This window comes from Lutra lutra, chromosome 6 (genome assembly GCF_902655055.1).
Source record: "Lutra lutra chromosome 6, mLutLut1.2, whole genome shotgun sequence".
Taxonomy (NCBI): Eukaryota; Metazoa; Chordata; class Mammalia; order Carnivora; family Mustelidae; genus Lutra; species Lutra lutra.
The window spans coordinates 144,976,410-145,001,866 of NC_062283.1; the positions used below are offsets into that span (position 1 = coordinate 144,976,410).

The 25,457-nt window shown below is 43.4% G+C and overlaps 1 protein-coding gene across 5 annotated transcripts in view; it reads left to right on the forward strand.

Annotated features, from left to right (window-relative positions):
* The window catches only part of TULP4 (TUB like protein 4), a 230,203-nt gene that overhangs the window by 163,673 nt on the left and 41,073 nt on the right, over positions 1-25,457 (forward strand). For all 5 annotated transcript variants that reach the window (XM_047732849.1, XM_047732850.1, XM_047732851.1 and 2 more), the window contains one exon: positions 23,218-23,398. In XM_047732849.1, the coding sequence (XP_047588805.1) occupies positions 23,218-23,398 (181 nt within the window). The remainder of the gene's footprint in view (positions 1-23,217; positions 23,399-25,457) is intronic.

Sequence of the window (25,457 nt, forward strand, 5' to 3'; positions counted from 1 at the left end):
GATGGTTAATAGGTGATACCCTGTCATTCACATGGAGCCACGTTAAAAGGCGTATAATGTCTTGTGATCCCACTATGAGGAGAGCTGAGTCTGATGGAACTTTCGTAAAAGCAAAACTACTTTTCAAAACTTATTAATTTCATCTGTACGTATAGCGAATTTTTTCACACGATGTGTTTTAAGTCAGGTTAAAACTTGTCTTCCATTAAATTGCAAGAAGGGAATGTGACTGTCTTAGTGTCCTCGGGCTGCCGTAGAAAATTCTACAGGCTAGAGAGCTTAGACATCAGGCATTTATCCCTTACAGGTCTGGAGGATGGAGGCCCAGGATCAGGCATTGGCGGGCTTGGTTGCTCTTGAAGCCTCTCTCCTTGTCTGGCAGGTGGCCCCCATCTTCCTGTGTCCTCACATGGCCTTTCCTCTGTGTGCTCATCCCCGGTATCTCTTCCTTTTCACATAAGGACACCAATTCTGTTGGTTTAGGGCCCTATCCTTTTGACCTCATCTAACCTTCATTACCTCTTTATAGGCTCTATCTCCAAGTACAGTCACATTAGGGCTTAGGGCTACAGTGTATAAGTTTTGAGGGGGATACAAACATTCGGTCCATAACAGCCTTGTAAAAAATGTGAGTCTTCAAAAAATATTTTGAAGAATAGAAAATTTGCAGAGAAGACACTTATATAAATTTAGCTTGATAAACTTGAGATGTATTTATAAATGGAACAGTCTTTGTAGGGCTTGGAAGAAAAAGCAAATGATATAAATAGAAAATGTCAGAGAAATAAATACAAATATGACTGGGGGAAAAATTTCTGTGGGTCCTAAGTTGATCAGGAGTCATGCAGCAGTGAAGCTTTTGCCATTTCTAGGAAACACCGAGCGCCACAGCACAGTATGTAGGGGAGAATGCAGAGTTCCCTCTACGGTTTCCAGGGCTCTGGGAGAACATCTGCCTCTGGCTACAGGAAAGTGCTCTGAGACGCCTACATTTACACATGACCACCTAGCGTTCTCTGAGTCTTACATGAGCATCTCTTCCTCTGAGAGCCTTTGAACCACAGAACGTTGCTGAGAACGTGAGGTGCGTTTCCATCAGGAAGTCAGAGAGGCCAGGGCATGAGTCGCGTGTGTAGACACAGCTGTGACTCTCCTAGAACAGCCACTGGCTGGTGGACCTGTGTCCCGGGAAGATAGGACAGAAGGAAAAAGCCTCAGACTCACATCTGAGGAACTGAGGTCAGAAGAGGAAGAAGGAGCGCACCTGCACCTGTGCGGGAAGAAAATCCCAGCCCCGCCCTTCTCGGGAGAACACCTTGCAAGAAGCACGCTCCCAGGAAACCCCTTCTGCCTTGGGCACAGGAGGTCTGCCAAGGACTGCTTCTCCGGCTGGCAGTTTGTCTCCTCTTCCCGGTGCCCGTCATCTACCACGCTCCTGGAGTGCGGCACATGTGGAGTTTGGGTGCCTGAACCGCTTGGATTTATTTTATGGGGATCCAGAGGCACCGAAGCTGTGTACACTTCAGGGAGGTAGCAACAGCTGTTGTCATGCACAGTGCAGCCCCAGGTCAGATGCCATGTGGCTCCTCTGGCGCTCGCTTCGGCAGCACCGTCACTACAGTCGGGACGATACGGAGATTAGCTTGGCCTGTGCGCAGGGGTGACACAAAGACGTCGTGTGGTTCACCCCGGCCTCACCGCTTCCTCCCTGACTCGGGTCCGTTACAGGGATCTCAGTCCTCGCCCACTGGCCTTTCTTTGCAGCTGCTCCTGCTTCTCCTCGGGCGGTTGTCTCTCTCCCGAGGCCCCCAGAGCTGCGGAGCTCTTTCCTCGCGTGACGCCTGTTCTCCAGACAGTCTGGGGCTACACATCGTCCCCCCTCCACTGCCCAGCCCCCGCAACACTCCGACTGCGTTCTCTGTGATCCCAGGCACGTATCCAGGCCTCCTGCTTTCTGGACACTGCTCTCCCAGCCGGCAGCGAGGCCTCGATGGCCAAGTCCGGTCCATGTTCCGTCCTTGTCTTTCCTTTTCCCAGTACTGCCCCGCACAGCCTGCTCCCGGAAGCCCTCCCAGCCGCCGGCTCTGCTGACCCAGCCTGTGCGGCTCCGGCGCTCGCCCCTCGTTGGCACCTGGTCCGCTTACCTAGCGGGCCAGTGGTGGGCGTTTCCCCTTTCTTCTGTCCTCGGGGTGATTTCTCCCACTGCCACCGCTCGTCAGCCCCCACCTGAGCATGCAGGCTCCCCAGGCTGCGAGCTTTGTGAGCCATCTGTCCCTCTTGTCCCTCCTGCTGAGCCCTCGATGCCCAGACCCTGCTCAGATCCAGCTCGGTCCCAGCTCAGCTCGTCAGTCCCCGCCCTGCCCCGGCCTCTGTTGCTGGTCACTTGCACCCAGCGGGGGGTGCCACTGACCTTGCCCTCTTCCTGGTCTTCACACTCCGCTTAGTCACCAGGGCCTAGGGATTCCACTTCTTAAATCTGTGTGTGTCAGGGATTATTGATTTATGTTCAAAGGCTCAAGATGGTCACGTGCAGACCAGCTTGAATGAAAGGGCGTCAGCTCTCACACCCCTTGCATCCTGTAACAGGGCTGCTGGACTGGCCACTTGCAGGTTCTCCCTGTCGCTCCTTCTCTTCAGCGTGGTTCCCTGGCTGGTTCCTTCTCTTTGTCAGTGGCTGCTTCTGGCACCATGAGCTGCCCCCTTTCCTCCTTCCTGAGCAGTGAGGGAATTAGTGACTTTTCAAATCTTTGAAGTTATTTAAAGATCCCCCTTTGCCTGCCACCACGGCCTGCAAACTATGTTCCTCGCAGAGTTCCATGGAGCTGCCTTCCTAGGGCAGGCGATGGAGGGAGCTGCGGGGAGGAGGGGCTGGGAGCACCCCGACCAGATCCCCAGGCACCTCCACTTCTGTTTTAGGTAGGAAATTGGGAATATGTCTTGCATTTTGTTTTTGAGGGAAAATCTGTAACAGAAACATGAGTCTGGTTATGTTTCCTGTTTATTAAGTTTTAAAACAGTAGTTCTTAAAAGTCCAATAGTACTACTACTAGGCTTATAATGAAAAATTTACAAAGCAAACAAAACACAGACACCTTTCATTCCTGGTACCATCCCTCCCACTCCCTGATTCCCGCTCCCTGTGGCAACCACTTTTAACTCTCTGCGTTCCTCTCCATATTTTGAATGATGGGCTTGTTCGGTCAGATCTTGATTTTTTGGACTCCAGTATTCTCTACTAACTTCCTACCTGGAAAATGAGAAGCTGGCTCTCTTGGAATGCCCCTTTCTATACCCAGCCCCTCAGCGTGCTCCTGTCTGCACAGTTGGTCATTCTGTGCTCAAAGTGCGATTCACAGATGACGGACAGACACACTAGATAGGGTTGCATTGCCTGCTTCGTGCACTGTTGGCTTTGGCCACAGTTAGTAATGTTGCCTTACTTATTGCTTAATTGTCTGTGTATCGATCACAGGTTAATTCCTACCCCCCAACAGAAAAATATTAGAAATCTCCTCCGAATGAGTTTCATCACTTGGGAGGTGATTTTCTGGCACTGTCATTCCCAGGGCCCTTGGCTCCCTGCCCCAGCAACACTGACTCCCTGTGCCTTGGTTCCCTTCTCTCCCCTGGTCCACGTGGAAGCCCTATTTCTGCAGTCACCTTTATTTTGTGGTCTGGTGGAACTCTCATCATGGTGGAACATTTCTTCCAGGTGTTGGAAATTTCAAGATGGTTGTATGTTTAGCTGGGACACCGCGACCCCTTTGCAACCCATCCTTTCAGCTCTTTTGGTATTTTCTTTTCTCTTTCTGAAAATCTTATTACTTAGATGTTGCCCTTCTAGATTGATGATCTGATTTTAATATCCTTTCTCTCTCAGTTTCTTTGCTTTGCTTTGCTTGCTTATCCTATTTTCTGGGCAATATTCTGAGCTATATCTTCCAAATTTTCTTTGACTTTAAAAATTAGCACTATTTTTAATTTTTAAGAGCTCTTTTTTGTTTTCTGATTGTGCTTTTAAAAAAAACATTATTTGTGGAGGATGAAGCAACATGAAGATATTAATTGGAGGTTTTGAAGTATCTTTCTGTATTTTTCATTGTCTTTTTCTTTCAGATTCTTTCTGGCTTTGTTTTGGCTTCTTTTCTTCATATTAGATGCTTTTATCAGCTGTCTTGTTGGCTCTGGTCATCTGCTCATATTTAAGAGCTGGAGACCAAAAAATGACCTGGACCCTGGGCGGTGGTGGCATTCTTAACGGATGGGCTTCGCTGTAGGGCGACCACTGGACCTGTCCTTCCACATGTCCCTCATCTGGTGACTGAGGTGGGCTCGTTTCCGGCACCGAGTTGCCAAGCTTTCCCCATAGGCCCCTGAGCTGTGTCTGTGTCCATCCCCCGTCCTGGGTTTCTGTTCAGCTCCTCCAGCAGGTCAGTCAGATGCACACCTGTCCGCGTGCACAGGAGAGGATGTGTGGGGGTTTGCCTGTTCATTTTCAGTACTTCACCCAATCCTCCTGTCTTCTCCCCACCCTCACGTCCACTTTAGAAAGGTCTTTGGCTTTTGTGGCAGACATCAACTTACTCCCTGTCTTCCTCCTTGCTGTAGGTTTGGGCTTCAGTTTGCTCGGGTCTGTTTTGCCACTTACCATGCATCCATTGCTTTCCAGTTTCCAGATGTTGGCTTCTCTATCTGCTGGCTTCCTCTCTCCAGGTCTCTGTTAGAGTTTCCTGCACATTACTGTTAACTGAGAGTTTGGGAAGGTGTCCAGGCCATCACTTTCTAGTGACTCTCCATCACTTTCTAGCCTCTTCTTTGGGCCCCGCTCTCCTACACACTAGTCACAGTGGACTGTCTTGTTTCCTATATCCATATTTCTCTCCTACCTTTGCACGTGCTGTTCCTCCTGCCCTTGTCCATTGTCTGTCCAGGGAAGTTCCACCTGTCCTTTAAGACTCAACCCAAATGTCACCTCTGTACAGTCTGCTGCCCTTCCGTCTCCTCACCCGGGCAGAGTTACAGTAAGTCTGGCTCGCTGGTGCTGGTGTTCCAGGAGCGCCTCCTGGGTACCACGAACACATTTCGTAACATTTTCTACATTTGTTGTAACTGTGGTTGCGTGTTTTCTTCCTTCCCATATGTGAGGGCAGGCACCACGCCTCATTCCTCCCTGTAGCTGGGACTCCTTGGGGCAGTAGTGTAGGCATGCAGTGAGTGAGGGAAGAATGCTTTCCCTGGAAGTGCCAGCTTCCCTCCTCTCTGTGCCTGGAGACAATTAAGTCCATGGCCTTGCCTCAGGAATTGCCATATTCCCTACCCATCCCCAAGTACCACACACACGCATGCACACACGTACACAAAAGGGATTCCTGGTTTACTCCGCATACCCTGTCCTGGGAGAACCCAGCGTTAGTTTTTCATTCATTCTGTTTTATACAGAAAATACTATTTTATGCAGAAAAATCTAAATTTTGGGGTTTTTCCACATCTGCCAGTATCGGTATGGAGATTTCATTAGTTGTGACTGATTAGATTCAGGTACTTTTTGTTTTGTTTTGTTTTCATTTTTCAGACTATATGGTTATCGCTCCTTTAGAAGGCAGTTTGAATGGGGATCCTAATGTCTGAATTCTTCTTCCTGCTCAAATCCAAAAGCAGTTTCTGGATGTGAATCATTGCCAGTTTAACCCTAACCCATGGTATAGAAAAATCCAGCTCAGTGTGAATTATTAGATATTAGGATACCCTGCCAAGAAAATACACGTGATCTCCTTGGATGAAAGCCTTTGCAAGATGACATGTTCCTGTTTCTTGGCACGGTGCCCCTGCAGTGCTGCCTGAGGAGAGCAGGATAGAATTGATGACATCTTCACAGACCACCTGCCTTAAGACTTGTTTTCACCTGTTCATCCTGCGTCATATCTGTCCTCTCTTCACCTCTCTCCAACAGTTCTTTACTCTATAGAAATGACAATTTTTATTTATCCTGAGCCAACAGACTTTTTCACGTTACAATTGTGAAATTCTCCTCTTTATCCAGTGTGCCTGTGACACAAATTCATGATGAACATCCTGGATTTACCCAAGAAGGAAGCTTTAAGCCTCACTTCCTTTAATGAGGACACAAGTCAGTATTTTTAAAAAAATCATAAAGGCGAATGCTTGTTGTTCATCAGCTTTGGAAGTACTGATAATTACTTCACAGAGTTTATCCAGATGATGAGAGATGCAAGCCGTGTTGAAATTACACAGCAGAGATGTTGTCTGACGATTATGAACTTAGAAAAGATATCAAGAACACAAACAAGAACATACAGTAAAGGAAAGAGAATTAGACTTTTAAAAATACATTTTCTTCCCCCACTATGTAGATGGCCCCCTCTTAACAATGGTTTGACTTATGATACTTTGACATTATGCTGGTGCAAAGGCGGAATGCATTTAGTAGAAACCATCCTTCACATTTTGAATTTTGAATTTGAATCTCCTCCCCGGCTAGCATGGCACTCTCGTGGTGCTGGGCAGAAGCTGCGGCTCCCAGTCCACTGTGCAGTCACAGGGGTAAGCAGCCAGTATCCTTCTGGCCTCAGACAACCAGTCTGGTTTTCCCTTTCAGTACAGCATTGAATAAATTTCAGGAGAGATTCAACACTTCTTGTAAACTAAGCTTTGTGTTGGATGATTTTGCTCAGCTGTAGGGGCAGAACATCATGGGCTGAGTTGTGATGGTCAGTAGCTTAAGTGTATCGTAGGCATTTCCAGCTTAGGGTATTTTCAACTTATGATGGGTTCATGGGGATCTAACCCCGTCATAAGTCAAGGAAGATCAGGAAGGCACAATCTATAAGGGAAAACTATGATTTCAACAGATACGTACTATACCTGACCTTCAGTTACAATAAAGAACCAGCAGTTTCTCCTTTGGAATGTTCTGTTAGGAAAAAGATATTCGTCACATAGTTGGAATATTTTAAGTATTTGCTGCAGGTGTTCTTAGTCCTAATGAAATACAGGTGTATTCCTGTACACCTTATGTAGTAGATTCTAAGATGTAAGTGAACTGAACTTTTGGAATTATGATTGTATTTTAATATCCACGTAAAGGAATCTTCCCTATTTAAAAGAATATTCAGGAGGTGCCTGGGTGGCTCAGTGGGTTAAGCATCTACCTTCAGCTCAGGTCATAATTCCAGGGTCCTGGGATGAGCCTGGCTTCTGGCACCCTGCTCAGCGAGGAGCCTGCTTCTCCTTCTCCCTCTGCTACTCCCCCTGCTTGTGCTCTCTCTTTCACACTCTCTCTTTCTCAAATAAATAAGTAAAATCTAAAAAAAAAAGTTTAGAAGACTATTCAGTAGAAATTGTTCTTGCTTAGAAGGCGGTTGTTTGGGGGGCGCCTGGGTGGCTCAGTGGGTTAAGCCTCTGCCTTCGGCTCAGGTCATGATCTCAGGGTCCTGGGATCGAGTCCCGCACCGGGCTCTCTGCTTGGCAGGGGGTCTGCTTCCTCCTCTCTCTCTTCTCCGCCTGCTTCTCTGCCTGCTTGTGATCTCTCTCTGTCGAATGAATTAATAAATAAAAATCTTTAATAATAATTTAAAAAAGGCAGTTGTTTGGTGAGAAATGAGAATTCTTCACCTAGTATGTTTTTTTTGCTAAATGTCCAGACTTAGTTTTCCAGGACTAGAGGTAATATTTGCTTATAAACACTAAAACTCTTTTTAAAAGAAGGAGGTCTTGGGGTACTTGGGTCGCACAACCAGCTAAGCATCCGACTCTTCATTTTGGTTCCGGTCATGATCTCGAGGTCGTGAGATGGAGCCCCACGTCAGGCCCCACACTTGGCAGGCAGTCTGCTGGAGGTTCTGTCCCTCTGCTCCTCCCCGAGCTCGGGCTCGTGCTACTGCTCGCTTGCTCGCTCTCAAATAAATCTTAAAAAAAAAAAAAAAAAGGTCTTAAGTAATTAAATAGACCTAATACTTCCTGAGGCACTTTAAACCATGATTTCAAATTAAGTAGAAGTCTGGGTCAGTGCATCTTAAACAAGCCCAAGGTAAGAATTTCCGTTTTTCCAGTTTAGCACCTATAGGTATAAGTGGGGCGACATATTCTCCTCCAGCCTCTGTTCTGCTGTGTTACTGCTTTGTTGTTTTTGTGTTCTTTGACCTAGGAAGAGGGAAGGTGTGCTCTTTTTGCTTTGGGGCTCAAAGTGTAGGTCCAAGGCTCTTCTCTGCAGCAGGAAGGAGGTTTTTCACAAAATGTAGTCCCTCCTGAGCTGACATATGGCATCCACTGCTGTGATCAGTGACTCCAAGTCCCGCAGTGTTTGTACGCCACCTTTAAATCCTGCTGGGACCGGGACGGGGACAGCAGTGAGAAAAATCACTGCAAGTACCTGTCACGCCTCTGCGGCATCTATGAAAGGAAAGCTGGTTTTATGTACATACCTTGTAAAAAATAGGACGTTTATTTCCCGTTTGGAGTGGAGTCAAGTCAGGACTTGAGTGTTTAGTGGAGCAGGGTCATTAGATGGGAGATTCCAGTGCAGGCTTTTTAATTTACTTAGTTCAAATAATTTAAAAACTAAAAACTTTACATTGTTTCTACACATCTTTTCAGAGCTATTGCTGAAAAAGAGACTGTCTTATACTAATATACATCTAAAGCTTGAACACATTAATCAGTTATAAAAAGTAATTATTCATTTACTTTTTAAGTATAAGGTTATGAATGAAGTACCAGCCTAGAGCTGAAGGAGTTTTGCTAACTCTCCAGAAGTATTCTAAGTGATAAATAATTCTGGAGGGTTTTTTAATTAGATAATTTTTAAACTTTGATTATTAAAAAATTAGTAGCACATCAAAAATAAATAAGGAACCCACAAAAATAAATAAGGAGCCAACCCAAATTGCGACATTTGCCTTTTAGCCTTTTATTCTTTGTTTAAATTTGCTATACGTAAAGTAAATCCCCAGTAGCATGGCTTATTTCATTATAAACCTCTTCGGAATGTGGCATTTCCTTCCATAACTGTAGAGCTGTGCTGACACCGGCTGTTTATTTCAAAGAAGGTTCTTGTCAGATTGAAGCAAATAACTTGTCTGGTACTTGGATTAGCCTTGGCTGTAGAGGAGGACATCTGTTGCATCCGAGGAGACGGGCGTTTGTTCTGAAGTTTTTCTTCATCTTGCACTGTAACACGGGAAACAGCTTACAAAGGAAACTTTACAAAGTCATGTAAATCTTTGTTTCTCCGCTGAAAAAGTGATGTTGCCACCACAGTTTTTTAAAATAAAGAGTAAATGGCTGATATTTGACAAACATGTAATGATGTAATAGATGAGAGCAACTCTTTGACAGAATAAAACCTAACAAAACCAAATTTAAAAGAATCACAGTATACTATTTCCAAGGAGTTTTTTATTCACTTGAGAAAATATTTACCTTTGCTGGCTCATCAAGTGCTGGTGTTTGGAGTGAGTCCTCTGACCGACTGCCCCTGGTTTTCCACCTGGTCTTTTAAGGTAGTAAGTATAAGTAATTCTAAGTAATATATAGTATAACTATACATATAGTAGTATTACATTACATTACTGTATATTTTATATATATGTATATCTTACATATATTACTATATGTAGTATATCATATACTATATGTTATTTATAGTATAGTGTAATTATAAGTAATATATAGTATTATAAGTAATATGTAGTAATTATAAGTGCCGTGTCAGTTTTAGCTTCACTGGAAAGACTTGAAAGCCATTGTGCTCAACACAACACAACAAAAAAGAAATGTGCAGAGCTTTCTCACATAAGCTCTTTTACTCAAATTATTCATCATATTTAATATCCACCAACTCACTAGAATGACCCCTCAGTGATCCATTCCAATGCTGAAGACCCAGAGTCATGAGTGAACTGTAAGTAGGTTAAAGGATCTGTGGAATAGAGCTCCTCTCTAGCAGTTTGTGGGAACAACTTTGAAATCAGATTTAGTTGAAACCGTTGGAAAGAGTGATTTTCTTCCTTACTTCCCCATTAGATTTTCTCATGACTTTTCGGTAGTGTGTATACTGCAAAAGGGAAGCCCATTTTATTTTAAGCCCTAAACGGAACATATATAGGAATGGGTTTTGCCAAAATAGGCAGGGAGGATGTGAACAACTAAGAAAATAATAGAAACATACTTAGGAATAGAAGTCAGGAGTTAGCCTCCCACCCTTTGTGGCTATCTTAATGCAACTCACTGTTGACACTATTTAGTTTTTTTAGATGTTTCTTTTTTCTTATTCTGGAAGTTCTATTGAGCTCTTCATAGGAGAAAATAGATTTCTTTAGCAAAAACAGGTGCAGATACTATGTTTATACCTTTTTTTGTCAATGCTATTTTATTTGACTGACAATGGTAATTAAGCTGTTTAAAAATTAAATTGTTCTTTATTATCTCTAGACTTGGATCATTGATAAATCACTATACAGAATACTCAGTATAGATAAATTATAAAATACATTAAATAAAATCTTTCTTGAAATTTACATTGAACAGTTTAGTTTAAGAATGAAAGATGAAGGGATGTCTGGGTAGCTCAGTCGGTAAAGTGTCTGACTTCAGCTCAGGTCAAGATCCTGGGGTCCTGAGATCAAGTCCAGCATTGGGCTCCCTGCTTAGCAGGGGGCCTGTTTCTCCCTTTGCCTGCCATTCTCCCTGCTTGTGCATTCTCTCTCTGCAAATAAATAAAATCTTAAAAAAAAAAAAAAGTGAAAGATGGGAAGCAATTATTCATATAAATGGATTATTAAGTGTGTCTTCTGAAAGAGTATGTTGGGCAGGAGCAACATCAGTAAGGGGTTTGAATAGCAGTCCTGGACCCTCCTTCCCCAAACAGACACAACAAATCAACAACACACCAACCAATTCCCTTTGTGAGAAATCCAGAAACTAGTTGAAAGGCTCATGCACCCCCAAGGTGAGTGTGAAACCAGCCACGGCAAAGCTGGTAGGAAAATTCAAAATACCATCTTGCCATAATCACTACCCCTGGCAAAGTGCAATATGATCGGGAGAAAACCCCCAGCCCCCAGCTTCTCCCCAGGAAGAAAAGGAAATAACTGAATCGTATGTCTAACATTGTGATTTTTTTCTGGGTATGGCTGAAGCACTGGCTTCTGTCTCACCCACCTCAGAGGGCTACAAGGATGCGTGGGGGCCACTGAGAACTAAGATAGTGATTTGAATTAGTGAGGCAGTACTCACAGTAGTCCCTCCCCCTCATCCAGTGCAGAGTGAGCAAGAGAGGAAAATAAAGACAAAAGGACTACAAGACTGGCATAATACAATTAACAGGATGGCAATAATAAATTCTTTCCTATCAATAATTAATTTTTTTTAAGATTATATTTATTTATTTGACAGAGAGAGATCACAAGTAGATGGAGAGGCAGGCAGAGAGAGAGAGAGGGAAGCAGGATCTCCGCTGAACAGAGAACCCGATGTGGGACTCGATCCCAGGACCCTGAGATCATGACCTGAGCCGAAGGCAGTGGCTTAACCCACTGAGCCACCCAGGCGCCCAATAATTACTTTAAATGTAAATGGATTAAACTCCCCAGTAAAAGGACATGGAGTACTTGAATGGATTAACAAAAAAACAAGGTCCAACCCTATGTTGCCTACAGGATGCTCTTTAGATTTAAGGTCAGATGTATGCTAAAAGTAAAAGGATGGAACAAGATAACTCCATGCAAATGTTAGCCAAAAGAGAGCAGGGATGACTGTATTTATATCAGACAAAATGGACTTTAAGTCAGAAACTGTCACAAGGGACAAAGAAGGACATTATATAATAGAAAAAAGGTCAGTTTCCATGCAAGATAGAACAATTATAAATATATGTGCATGTCAAGTCAGAAAACCTAAATACATAAAACCCTAAATACGTAAAGCAGACATTGATAGAACTGTGAAAGGAGAAATGAACTGCAATATACATAGTAATGGTAGGAGATTTCACTATTCCACTTGTAGTACCAGATAGTATATCCAGACAGAAAATCTGTAAAGAAGCAATGGACTTTAACAACACTATAAACCAAGTGGGCCTGACATCTACATAGAACATTTCACCCCATGGAAGCAGAATATACTTTCTTCTGAAGAACTCAAGAAACATTCTCCAGGATAGTTCAGGGGTTGGATCACAAAATGAGTCTTAACAAATTTAAGAAAACTGAAATTGCATCAAGTATCCTTTCCAGTCACAGCGGAATGAAACTAGAAATGAACAGAAGTAATCCTGGAAAATTCACAAATAAGTGGAAATTTAAGAATACACCCTTGATCAACCAAATGAGCCAATGAAGAAATCAAAACGGAAATTAGAAAATACCTTGAAACTAATGAAAATGAAAACATGCCAGAACTTGCAGGATGTAGCAAAAGTTGTACAAAGAGGGAAGTTTATAGAAATAAATAGTTTATATAGTAATAAATATTGACAAAGAAGAAAGATCTCAAGCAATCTAACTTTATACCTCAAGGAACTAGAAAAAGAACAAACTTAGCCCAAGTTAGCAGAAGGAAAGGGATACTAAGATTTAGAGCAAAGATAAAATGAAGTGGAAAATAGAAATGCAATAGAAAAAAATGAAACTAAGAGTTGATTTCTTAAAGACCAACAAAATTGACAAAATTAAGTAAAAAAAAGAAAGATGACTCAAGTAAAATCAGAAATGATTTGGCTGGGTCAGTCAGTAGAACATACGACTCTTGATCTCTGGGTTTTAAGTTCGAGCCACACATTGGGTATAGAGATTTCTTAAGAATAAAAACTTTAAAAAAGAAAAAAGAAAGAGGAGATGTTGCAAATAATGTCACAGAAATATAAAGGATCATTAGGGACTACTAAGAACAATTCCATGCCAACAAATTGAATAACCTAGAAGAGATGTATAAATTCCTGGAAACATACAACTTATCAAGACTGAATCATGAAGAAATAGAAAATCTGAGCAGACTTCTAACTAGCAATAAGATTGAATCAGTAATCAAAAACCTCACAAGAAAGAAAATGCCAGGACCAGATGGCTTAATTGGTGAATTCTGCCAAACATTTAAAGAATTAACACCATTTTTTCTCTCTCTCTTCCAAAAACTTGAAGAGCAGGGAACACTTCCAAACTTATTTTAAGTGGCTAGCATTACCCTGATACCAAAGCTTGACAAAGACACCATAAGAAAAGAAAATTATAGACCAATATCCCTGATGAATGTAGGTGCAAAAATCCTCAACAGAATATTAGTAAACTGAATTAAGCAGCAAGTTAAAAGGATCATATGCACTAATCAAGTGGGATTTATTCCTGGTAGGCAAGGATGATCAACATATGAAAACCAACTAATGTGATATACCATATTAACAGAACATAGGATAAGAATCATATGATCCCCCTCAAAGATGCAGAAAAAAACATTTGACAAAATTTAATACCTTGTGTAAAGAAAAAAACCTAAACAAACTAGGAATAGAAGGAAACTACTTCAACATAATAAAGGCATATATGAAGGTCCCACAGTTAATACCAGTTTTAGCTCTGGGATCAAGAACAAGACAAGGATGACCACTCTCTCCATCTCTATTCAACATAGTACTAGGAATTTTAGAGCAATTGGGCAAGAAGAAGAAATAAAGGACATTTAAATAGGAAAGGAAAAAGTAAAACTGTTTACAGATAATACAATCTTATAGATAGAAAACCCTGAATAGTACACACACACCCACACACAACCCGTTGGAATAAACAAATTCAGTATGGGCACCTGGGTTGCTCAAGCATCTGCCTTTGGCTCAGGTCATGATCCCAGGGTCCTGGGATCAAGCCCCACATTGGGCTCCCTGCTCAGCAGGAAGCCTGCTTCTCCTTCTCCCACTCTCCCTGCTTGTGTTCCCTCTCTTGCTGCCTTTCTCTCTGTCAAAATAAATAAACAAAATCTTAAAAAAAAAAAAAAAACAAATGCAATAAAGTTGCAAGATCAAAATCAATACACAGAAATCAGTTGCATTTCTATATACTGGCAATGAACTGTCTGAAAGTAAAATGAGGAAAACAATCCCTATGTGCAATAGCATTAGAAGAATAAATGAATAAATTTAACCAAGGAGGTGAAAGACTTGTATAGTAAAAACTAAACACTAATGAAAGAAATTAAAGAAGACACAAATAAATGGAAAACATACCATGTTCATGGACTGAAGACTTAATATTGTTAAAATGTCCATACTACATGAAGCGATCTACAGATTCAATACATATCAAAATCCCAGTGGAATTTTTTACAGAGATAGAAAAAACAATCCTAAAATTCAAAAGGAACCAAAAAGGACCTGGAATAGCCAAAAGAGTTTTGAGAAGAACAAAGCTGGAGTAATCACACTTCCCAATTTCAAAATACAGTATGGACCTACATGAAGAAAACAGTGTGGTATTGGCATAGATACAAGCATAGAGACCAGTGGAACAGAATAAAGAACCCAGAGATGAACCAATGCATATATTGTCAACTGTTCCATCAAGGCTGCCAAGAATATACAATAAGGAAATGATAGTCTTGTCAACATATGGCTCTAGAATGACTATATTCATATGCAAAAGAATGAAATTGGATCCTTGTCTTACAGCATATACAAACCTCAGAATGGATAAAGATTTAAACTCAAGATCTGAAACTGTAAAACTCCTAGAAGAAAGCATTGGGAAACTTCATGTTATTGATGTTGGCAATAATTTTTTGGTTATGACACCAAAAACGTGGACAACAAAAGCAAAATTATTCAAGGGGATTACATCAAACTGAAAAGTTTCTGCACAGCACAGAAAACAATTAGTGAATGAAAAGGCAACTTGTACATTAGGAAAAGATATTTGCAAACTGTGTATGTGATAAGCAGTTAATATCCAAAATACATAAGGAGCTCCTTCGATTAAGTAGCAAAAATAAATTTTTAATAGCAAGATTAAGAATGGACAAAGGACTTGAATAGACATTTCTCCAAATAAGTAGATGAAAGATGCTTAACAATCCCTAATCATCAGGAAAATGCAAATCAAAACCACAATCAGATATCATTTCACACCTATTAAGAGTGCTATTATAAAAAATAAAAAGAGGGGCACCTGGGTGGCTCAGTGGGTTAAGCCTCTGCCTTCGGCTCGGGTCATGATCTCAGGGTCCTGGGATCGAGCCCCGCATCGGGCTCTCTGCTCTGCGGGGAGCCTGCTTCCCCCTCTCTCTCTGCCTGCCTCTGCCTACTTGTGATCTCTCTCTGTCACATAGATAAATAAAATCTTTAAAAAAAAAAAAATAAAATAAAATAAATAAAAATAAAAAGAGACTTTTAAAAGATAACAAATGTTGGCTAGGATGTAGAGAAATTGGAATCCTTTATACTGTTGGTGGGTTGTAAAATGTTGTAGATATGGAAGACAGTGTGAAGTTTCCTCAAAAAATGAAAAATTGAACTACCCATGTGATGCAGTACTCCCAAAATTATTTTGGGATTTTTCCAAAAGAGTTAAAAACAGGGTCTTGAAGATGTATTTGCACAACCACGTTCACTGCAGCATTATTAAGAGTACCCAAGATGGGGAAACAGCCTAAATGTCCATCAGTGAATGAAAGGATAAAGAAAATGTGTTTGACACACACACATGCACATATATGCATACATACACATATATACATACAATGGAATATTATTCATCCTTAAAAAGGAGGGCTGAATAATACTTGGACAAACCTTGAGGTCATTATGCTAAGTGAATATTCCAGTCACTGAAGGGCAAATACCACATGTGGTATATGTGGTATTTTAGATACCTCTTAAATGAGGTATCTAAAATAGTCAGACTCATAGAAGCAGGAGTAGAATGATGGTTGCCTAGGGCTGGCGGGGGAGGGGAAAACAGGAAGTTGCTGTTCAGTGGGTATAAAGTTTTAGTTACGCAAGGTGATCAAGTTCTAGAGGTTTGTGGGGTAACATGGAGCCTGTACTTAACAATACTGTATTGTAAACTTAAAAAGTTAATGGTATACATCTCATGTTAAGCTTTCTTACCACTGTAATATATTGAGGGTCTAAATTTATTTTCAAGTCAGTTTCTTGTTCATGTACTGTTATAATTTCTTCATAAGCCCTTATTAATACCATAGCCTGTTGGTGGCTGTGGTTTGATGCAGAGCCCCTGTATGAACGCCAATGTTTGTTCAGATGGCTGAACTTCAGAATTAAGCTTCCCAGGGTTCCCTGTAGTACTCCTGAACCACAAATCCATTGTGGCTCCTGACAACCCTACCCTTGGCATTGAATATATCCTTGTGTCATGTTGAGGAGAGGTGATGTGTGTGCCGCTAGCAGTGACGTTCTGATTAAATTCTAGGCAGGCCCCACTGGGCCCTCTCCTTAACTAGGCCTCAACTTTGGCCTGTGAAACTGGGTTCTCATCACAAATTATTTCATACGCACACATACACAGTCTAAGGGACTTGAACAGACACTAGCATAGTTTCTGTCAACACAAACGATGTCGCTAAGGATGACAACTCCAGCCCCGTTAAAAAGAATCTCCTGTTTGTTCCAGATAGCACCTGACACTAGTGCCCCTATAACCCAGACTCTGTGGGTGTGTAGGACCCTAACTTCAGGAAGCACCAGGTAGCGAGCCCAGGTGGCCCATTCACACTGACAAACCAACCCCCCTTCCACTTCTCTGTTTCTGCTTCTAACTCTGCTCAACAGCACCCCCTGCCAGCCCCCTTTCTTCCTTTAAAATGCCGTCACCCCTGTCTTGATAGAAGTTGAGTTCAGTTCACGCTGGGCTCTCTTCCTTATGGCAGTAGTTCCTACTGGTTAAAATCTGTTCTTACCTCCTTAGTTTCTGGTTTTGTTTAGCTTTGACACCAGTCACAGGTGCTGTTAGGTCAGCTCCTGTCACCGTGTACCCCAAGCGGCTACGGGTGAGCCAGAGACACTCTCCTCAGAGTCATTTCGGAAGTCACTTCATCTTAGCTCTCCTGTTGAAGAAGTTTATTAGTAGCCACAGGAAGAAATTACTGTTTTCATGTACTGAGAAATATATTTAGGTATTTTTTTTTTAAGCTTGGAGCATTTTAAAACAGGAAAGGATCTGAGAGCCCATTTAATAAAACTTTTTTAGCTGACAGAGGAAACCAGCATTCAGGGAGGTAAATGATGAATTCAAAGTTACATAAGTAGTTCGGGATGAAAATAAAACCAGATACCTGGCCAGCTGACTTCCAGGACTGAGTCCTTCGCAAATGAAAGCATGTTTCCCCCAACAGAGTCAGACTGTCTAACCGAATAGGCTAAGCAGATGCTGTGTCACTTAGCATCTCCTTCCCAAATTAAAGGTACATATTTACCCCCCAAGGACCGTGTGATGGTGAGTGCCTGCACTAGGCATTTTCACCTACTCTAAAGATCTGCTATAGAGCTGTATTCCTGGAGCATTTTTTCTACCTCATTCAGTGCATACTTAAATATATATACACATATTTAAGATTTTATTTATTTGTTTAAGAGAGAGCACAAGAGGGGTGAGGGGCAGAGGGAGAAGCAGGCTTTCCGCTGAGCATGGAGCCCGATGCAGGGCTCAACCCAAGGACCCTGGGCTCATAACCCGAGCTGAAGGCAGACACCTAACCAACTGAGCCACCCAGGGGTCCCTTAGAAATATATTTTAATAGCATATTCACGTAGTTGAAAGTTATAAATGTTCAAAAGGGTATATGATGAAAATCCCCTTTCCTCTACTATCCCCAGGCCACCCAGTTCTGTTCCCCAGAGGTAATGGCTTCTCTAGTTACTGTGTATCCTTCTGGAGATATCCTAGTTAAATGTGTGTTTTAATTAGTCTTTCACTGAGACTGTTCCCCTCCACCACCAGAAACCATGTGTGGGCATCTTAGAAGAGTGAATAAACTTAAAAAGGGAGTCTGAAAGATAATGGGGAAGAATGTTCTAGCAACAGGAGTTATTTAACATTAAAACTGATCCCTGAGACCGAGTATTTCCTTCTCTGAAACTCTTTAAACAACATAGTGTGTCATCTTTATGAGGTAGTTTGTAAGTGGTTATTCTGCAGTGAAACCATTAAATAACCAAAATTACATGTCTAGCGCAAAGATACAAATTTTTTATTGTAGATGTTTTTGGTGAGATTTCTTTCCCATGTTTATCAGAATAAGTGTGTTTTATAAATGATTACTGGGGTGCCTGGGTGGTTCAGTTGGTTTAGCATCCCACTCCTGATTCTGGCTTGGGTCATGAGCTCAGGGTTGTGGGATCGAGCCTGGTGTCCGGCCCTGTGTTGGGCATAGAATCTGCTTAAGATTCTCACTCTCCCTCTCTCTCTGCCCCTCCTCACCAACTCTCTCCCACTTCCCCCTTTTAAAAAAAAATGATTGCTATAGTCAACTGTAAAATTACATTTCATCCTTTTTATTTAAACCAGGAAATACTCTGTTAACCGGTTGATGAATTCTGTCATTTACAACAGTCTGATTTCAGGGATTCTGTGTTTCTTTAGTTTCAAAATATTCAAATCTAGCCTTAAAGCATTTGAAAACTAGTGCTCTGAAACTCCCAACAGAGAGGTCTTTCAAAAACAAAGTTCTCCTTCATTGACATCTCTGAACAGAAGATCCTTCTAGAGAGCAAAGGGACATCATGGTATGTCCCTTTGTTCCTCTCTCCATTGTGGCATGTTTAGACATTTGCCAGCAGTGGGGCTGAGGTTACTAGTAGGAGCATATAATCACTTTGTTATCTGCTCCCCTAGCTGAAAAGACAAAAGCAAAATACATAAACAAAAAGGTTAGCTCCTTCTGGAACTAGTCCCCATGGCTGCTAGTTAAACTCTACTACAAAAGAGGTGAACGTTTATAGAAGCATGTATTTTTATAGTTGAAATTTCCCAATATGGTCTGTATTCAAAAATGTAGATGAATACCAGTCTCCAAAAATAAAAGTACTGATGAGATACTATCACTGGTTCCAAACGTAAATGTTCTGAATGATTTTACATTTTCTTCCTATACCACCTTTGGCTCATGGTTTGGCTCATTTTAAATTACTCGTATTAATTCTGTTAAATTTTTAAATAATTACATCTAAAAATCGTTTAGAATGGAGTACACTGATACTGAACGCTGCCTGCAATGAGGCACAGCCATCGAATGGGTGGCCTGAGGACCCGCAGCTTTCCACCAGCCTGTTTGGTTCTCGGTGTATGCAGGACAGAGGGCGTGTTGTCCCAGCCCCATGTGAAGCCTGCAATCCAATAGCGAAGACAGCAGGAAAAATAGGAGACAGAATTTACTTCATCCATTATTGGAAGTATTTTGGAGGCCAGTTTTATAGGAAGATTTGGGCATTGGTTTATAGTTTAAAAAAGAAAGAAGCTTTTGCTTCATTTGCAGAAAGACTTAGGGCAAAGGCTGAAGTTTGGGCACAAATACATTTACTAGGAGTCCCGAAGGATCTGCTTGTGACAGGAAGCGTGTGACAACTTGGGTGCAGGCCTGCCCTTGAGAAGCTCACGGATTAATGGGAAAGATAGGCGTGTGAAAACACAGCAAAGTTGAGAGTAGTGAGGAGCTCAGGTTAAAATGAGAATAATTCCCCCCCCCAAAAAAGTGAGAATAATTCTGTGTGGTGGGTCCCCAAAGCCTTCATGCATGATGTCTGAGCCCCTTTCTGTACTAGACACCGTACTGGACATTGGAGATAAAACACAAGTCACAGTTTTGCTTTGCTGTAAGAAGACCTGGTTCTGTGTGTGGGCAGGGAGGGGGGCGGGCGGTGTTGCTGGGAAAGGATAAATTCCTGCGTTTCATCTGGGAACATGTTGGTTCTGAAGGGCCTTTGGCGCATCCAGGGGTAGGTGGCAGGTAAGAAATATCCGATGTGGGAGTCTGGAGCGTAGGGAAGAGATCTGAGCAGGGAGTCAGCCCTGACTGGGCCTTTCAGGCCATGGACACAACTGTGATCTAGAGAGGGAAGACAGCCGAGGGCCAACCTTAGAAGAGACAGAGCTGGGAAGGAGGAGCCGGCACCAGCCCTTCGGGAGCTCCAGGATGCGGGAGTAGAAGCAGAGATTGATGCATGTGCCTATTTGTGTATCATTATTATTAGACTTTTCTTTCTTGTTCTCTTAAAGTCCTTTGCACGCATAGGCTTTGTCTCATTGGAAGTGATTAGGCAGGAAAAGAACTTGAAACAGAGGAGATTTTTTAAAATCTGATTTCATGTCGTATCAGTGTTCTTCAGTTATCTGTGACGTACTTGTTCCCAAACAGAGTTAACTTCCTCCATCATTGCTTGACAACTAGACTGCTGGTGCTGCTTTTCCCTTCCTCCTGATCTTAATAATGCGTTATCTTCCCAGGAGAGCTGTAGCTGGGATTGATTCATGGTGGGGAATTTGGGGGCTGGCTTTCGTGTAATGTTGAACACTGATGCCTCACTAAATCACCCATCCTTTATTCAGAAATTAACTGTCTGTTCTACTGTCTGGTATCTGTTCTTCTCTAAAATGGAAAAATGTGAGTGTTGCTCAACAGATAGTTCCATACAGAAGCATTTCTTCCCTCCCTTCACAAATAGTTACTGCCACATGTCATCTACTGGGACAGGCCCTGGGGAGGTAGTAGTGAGCAGAGCACACATAGGCCATGTCCCAAAAAGGTTATAGGCTAGTGTAGAAATCAGACAGAAATCAAATGATGGCACAGTGAAGTACGAGAACGGTGGGGATCGCACCGGTGGAAGACTGTAGAGTAATGTGGGCCTGTAGCAGGAGGGGTTGGAAGTGGTTTGGGATTGATAACATACCATCAATCCGGAGTACTTGTGAAGAGTAACTGTCGGCCGTGGCCTGCTCATGTGCTGTCTTCATAGGGAACGGCCATCGCAAATGATAAAATAACTCCTTCACCCAGCACCGAGGTACGCGGCTGCTCTTCAAAACACAGTTGAGCAATGAGGGAGAATGTGGAAAGAGGGACAGAAACAGCCTGCTTCCTGGGGACATCACGCGTGACACTGGCCTTAGAGCGAGGCTGCCGCGTGTCTTTTCCTTCTGAAATGTATAAATTAGGGGCACCTCGGGGCCTCAGTCAGTGAAGCGTCAGCCTTTGGCTCAGGTCATGATCTCAGGGTCCTGGGATTGAGTCCCGCGTTGGGCTCCCTATTCAGCCGGGAGTGCTTTTCCCCGCCTTGCCACCTCTCAAATAAATAAATAATATCTTTAAAAAAAAATGTATACATTGTACATTTCGGTTGAAGTTACGAGAAGTCCTGGCCTGTCTTTATCCCCGGTGAAAACCTCCTGGTGAGCTCATTCAGCGCTGCCTCCTGCTTTAGCACGCCGGACCCCAAGCCCCGGTGCCCTGTCCCTCTGTGTCTGTGCCTTGGGAGGTCTCTCTGACATGCTGGCCGGTGCTTCCTTTCTCCACTGGCAGCCCAAGATTCATCGTCTTCTAAAAGGTTCCATTGTGTTCCTAGTAGTTTGGGGTTTGTGTGTTTCTTCTTTAAGACGAGTGTAGTAACGGATTCCTCACTGCCTCTGCAGAAAACTGATTTAGCCTTTTTTTTTTTTTTTAAGTTTTCAGTCATTGAAATGTAGACCTGTTTAAAGAAATATTTGATGGACAGTGTATTCTAAAACAGTTCTGTAAATTCTGTGAGCTTTTTACTACTTAAATATAACTTCCCTTGCAGTTGATCTGTCTTAATCATCAGGATTTATGTCCTAAAAATGCCTTTTGATGGTCACTGACTTTACTTCATTTAACAAGAAGTACTGTTAAGTGGTCTCTGTGTCCAAAGCTGTTAGGTACCAGGGGGACAGCCGTGGACAGTCTTTGCCCTCAAAGAGCTTAATGACAAAATGTTAACAGCAAAAAGAGGCAGGGACCTAACACGCCCTAAGTAACTTTCCCTGTGTGTAAATCCTGGTCTTTGCAGTACTGCTTTAATGGCCTTGTCAGCTGCCCTGACTGCTCAGGCTGTTTCTGCGTCTGTAGAATGGAGAGGATTTGTGAGCCTTTTTGACAGTCATTGCTGACCGATGCACAGATCTCAGGAAACACAAAAGATGTAACGTTTTAAATGCCAACAGGTACAGAAGCTACCGAGCCCACCACCCAAAGCAGAAGAGAACATGCTATATTCTCTACGAGATCCTGCTTGCCATGTTGCTGAGGTTCCCCTTGGTTCATCCCCTTAGTGTCATCCGTGCATGAACCAGCAAGAGGACACAACTCCTGTCGGGGTTCTAGAAGCTGTGAGGCGCTCCTCTGCTGCCCTAATGGGGGGCTGGGGGTTGGGGGTAACCCTTTCTTGGCCCTGCCTCTGCTTTAACTCTGGCCATGGCACGTTCCTGAGCATGTGCTCCAGGGCCAGGTGAAGTGAGGGGAATTCTGGGCGGCAGTGCTCCGCACACCGAGGTGTCAGCCTAGCTGAGCTCCATATCGACAGTGCTGGAACTTAACTCCCAGGACTGTCTTGACAATACACGAGGTAAAGCTCTTAGCGTAGTGCTTAGCACGAAGTGAACACTAGTGACTGTGTTAATACTATTAGTACATTATAACATTAATTACTAATTAATACATTAATACCGATGTTATTCTTAGTTAAATAGAACATTAGACAAACAATTTCAGGAGTATCTTCTTTCCAAGTGTGGTTAGATAAGCTGCTTATATAACCAAATATATTTTCTCTTTTGTCAAACTGGAAGCTGAAGTGTTTCTTCTAAATTTGTGAAATCCTTTCTGAACCTTTGCTGCTGCTTTTTTTTTTTTTCAAGAAAAATAAATATCTTCTTAACCCTTGTTCTCCAACCAGAAAACCCAAGCATGCAAACAAAAACAACCCACAAGAAGTGAGGCAGTGATTTTGCTGGTATTGTTTGTACATGTCCCCACAGTATGACAGATGTGTTTCTTTTGCCATCAGTCACATTTCAGTGCTAGAGGACTAAAATTCTTGCAATAATAACCAGCTAAGTTTCTGGTGAACTGCTCTGTTTTCTCAGTCCTGAATACATTTTGTCCTTCTGAACAAGTTGGGGTGACGAGGTTTGCCAGGACCGCAGCCCATCTGCGCGTCCGTCAGGGGTCGGTCCTTGCTTGCAGGTGCTGTTCGGCACGGCTGACGGGCAGGTGATCGTCATGGACTGCCACGGCAGAATGCTGGCCCACGTCCTCCTGCACGAGTCCGACGGCATCCTCAGCATGTCCTGGAACTACCCCGCCTTCCTGGTGGAGGACAGCAGCGAGAGCGACACCGACTCAGACGACTACTCCCCACCCCAAGGTAGCCGGCGGGGGCCAGGGTGGGGGAGCGCACGCACAGCACCCTCACCTCTGGGAAGGGCTCTGGGGACGCGCGGCACAGGTGGCGGAACATCTGGGCCTTGACTCAGCGGCCTCCCCTCTGCCTTCCCTTTTCCCGGAGTCTCTGTGCAGGCTGAGGAGACTTCATGGGCTTAGGTTTCACTAGACGTGCCGTGACCCTGCCCCTGTCCCTAGGGTGTTGTGCGGCTTCGCTGCTCAGCGGGACGCCGGATTGCTGGGATGAGAACCACTGTGCTGTTACTGCAGCTTCGTCTGTGGTGTCCCACGTCCCAGTGTCCTTAAAGCCCACAGCTTCAGCTGTGCAAGGGATGTTAGTTCTGCCGGGATGCAGCCCAGGACGCTGGGCTGCTGTCCATGCCCCGTCTTCTTTATTTTGGGGGAAAACTTCCTTTTCTCAGCTTGGAAGAACTTGTCTTCCCCCCCCATAAGCCTCACAGTGGGGTTAGACCGGACCCATTGGCATCCAATTTTTTTATTTGGAGTGGCAGGGAAGGTTTCAGGCTTTTGGGGTAATTTCAGAATCCAGCCTCCTTCGCCTTTGCAGTGTCTTCTATCCCTCAAATGTGTAAGAGCTACCCCCACCCCCAACACACACATCCACACAAAAGCAGAAGAAGCCGTTAGCGTCCAGGCTGGCCATCATCTACAGTAGCATTCTGCACTGGCCTACTCGTGGCTTTGGCTCTTCCCCAGGACTCCGCCCCTCTTTTTTTAAGGGAAAATATATTATGAATTGTGGCAGACTAGACGTGGCCACATTGCTCCAGGACTTCCGCCCTCAGCTGGACCCCCGCGTCCACGCTGCTCGCTGAGCACCCGTGATGGCCGGGACAGTTTCTCCCCCTTTCCTGTGACTGTGGGCGTATTCATCCTGTGAAGGGCTGGTCTCGAGACTATGCTTTAATTTTTGTCCCCCAACAGCATCTGCCTCCATTGGTACTTGGAGTGCTCCCATTTTGTCTCCTGTCCCAGATGTGACCCAGTACGTGATACTCCCCAGAGACAGACATGTGCTCGTTCAGTCATTCATGTAGGGAGAAGACGATGTTTGTACAGGAGAGAAACTGTAGATGGGGGGTGCTGTTTCAGGGTGGGCGGGCCTTGGAGGGGAGAAAGAGGACTTCCATTTGGGAAGCCATCATACCCTTTCCTGCTAGGACCGTAACCCTGGGGGAAGTGTTGATCATTTCTCCAGCCTCATAGTAATAAAGTCAGCGTCTTACAACATTGGATACTTTTCAGCGTACTTTTAAAACAGAACTTCGCTAGAGTGAAAGCAGGTTTACTCAGTTCCATGTATTATGGGAAGAAACAAGATCCAGAGGCCAAGTTTGTGAAGCAGGTTCAGAATAAGTCCGAGAATAGAATTTAGTCCCTGGCTGCTACTGTAACATGAGCCATGGGGCAGTTTGGAAGTGGCTGGGGTTTGCCTTTCACCTAGAGAAGAGTTTTTCTTGGTGGCCCAGGGAATTTGAGCATAGAGGTGGGTACCTACAGCATCTTAAAGTGAAGCAAAGGAAGATAACAACTAAGGGTCATCCATAGGCGGGGCTGAGTTGGGGGTGAACCTGGGGATGTCAGGCCCTTCCACTCTGGATGGATGGCTGTGTGGGGGTGAACCCAGCATGGGTGTGAGGCCTCCGGGGACCCTGATTTATTCTGGCTTGTGGGAGGGATTGACTTTTACTTTTGAAATAACGTGGAAAAATCCAGAACATGACCCATCACGGCATTTCCTTAATGTCCATGAGTACTCCTAGAACTTCCAAGACCGTATTTTCTTTATACTGGTTGTGCACTGCAGATGTAGCAGAATTCTTTATGAGCCACACCCAGCCCTGGCCTTTCTCCACATTTGGGGTCTGTTATGATAAAAACTGAATAAAGGACTCAGAGTTACTGCTATGTCTCCTCATTTCCTAAAATGTTCAGTGAAAGAGCATTGGTGTTGAAAAGCAACTTTTTTTTATGCATTGGGCCAGAATTAAGAAATCATTTTTCATCCCTCTTTGACCATC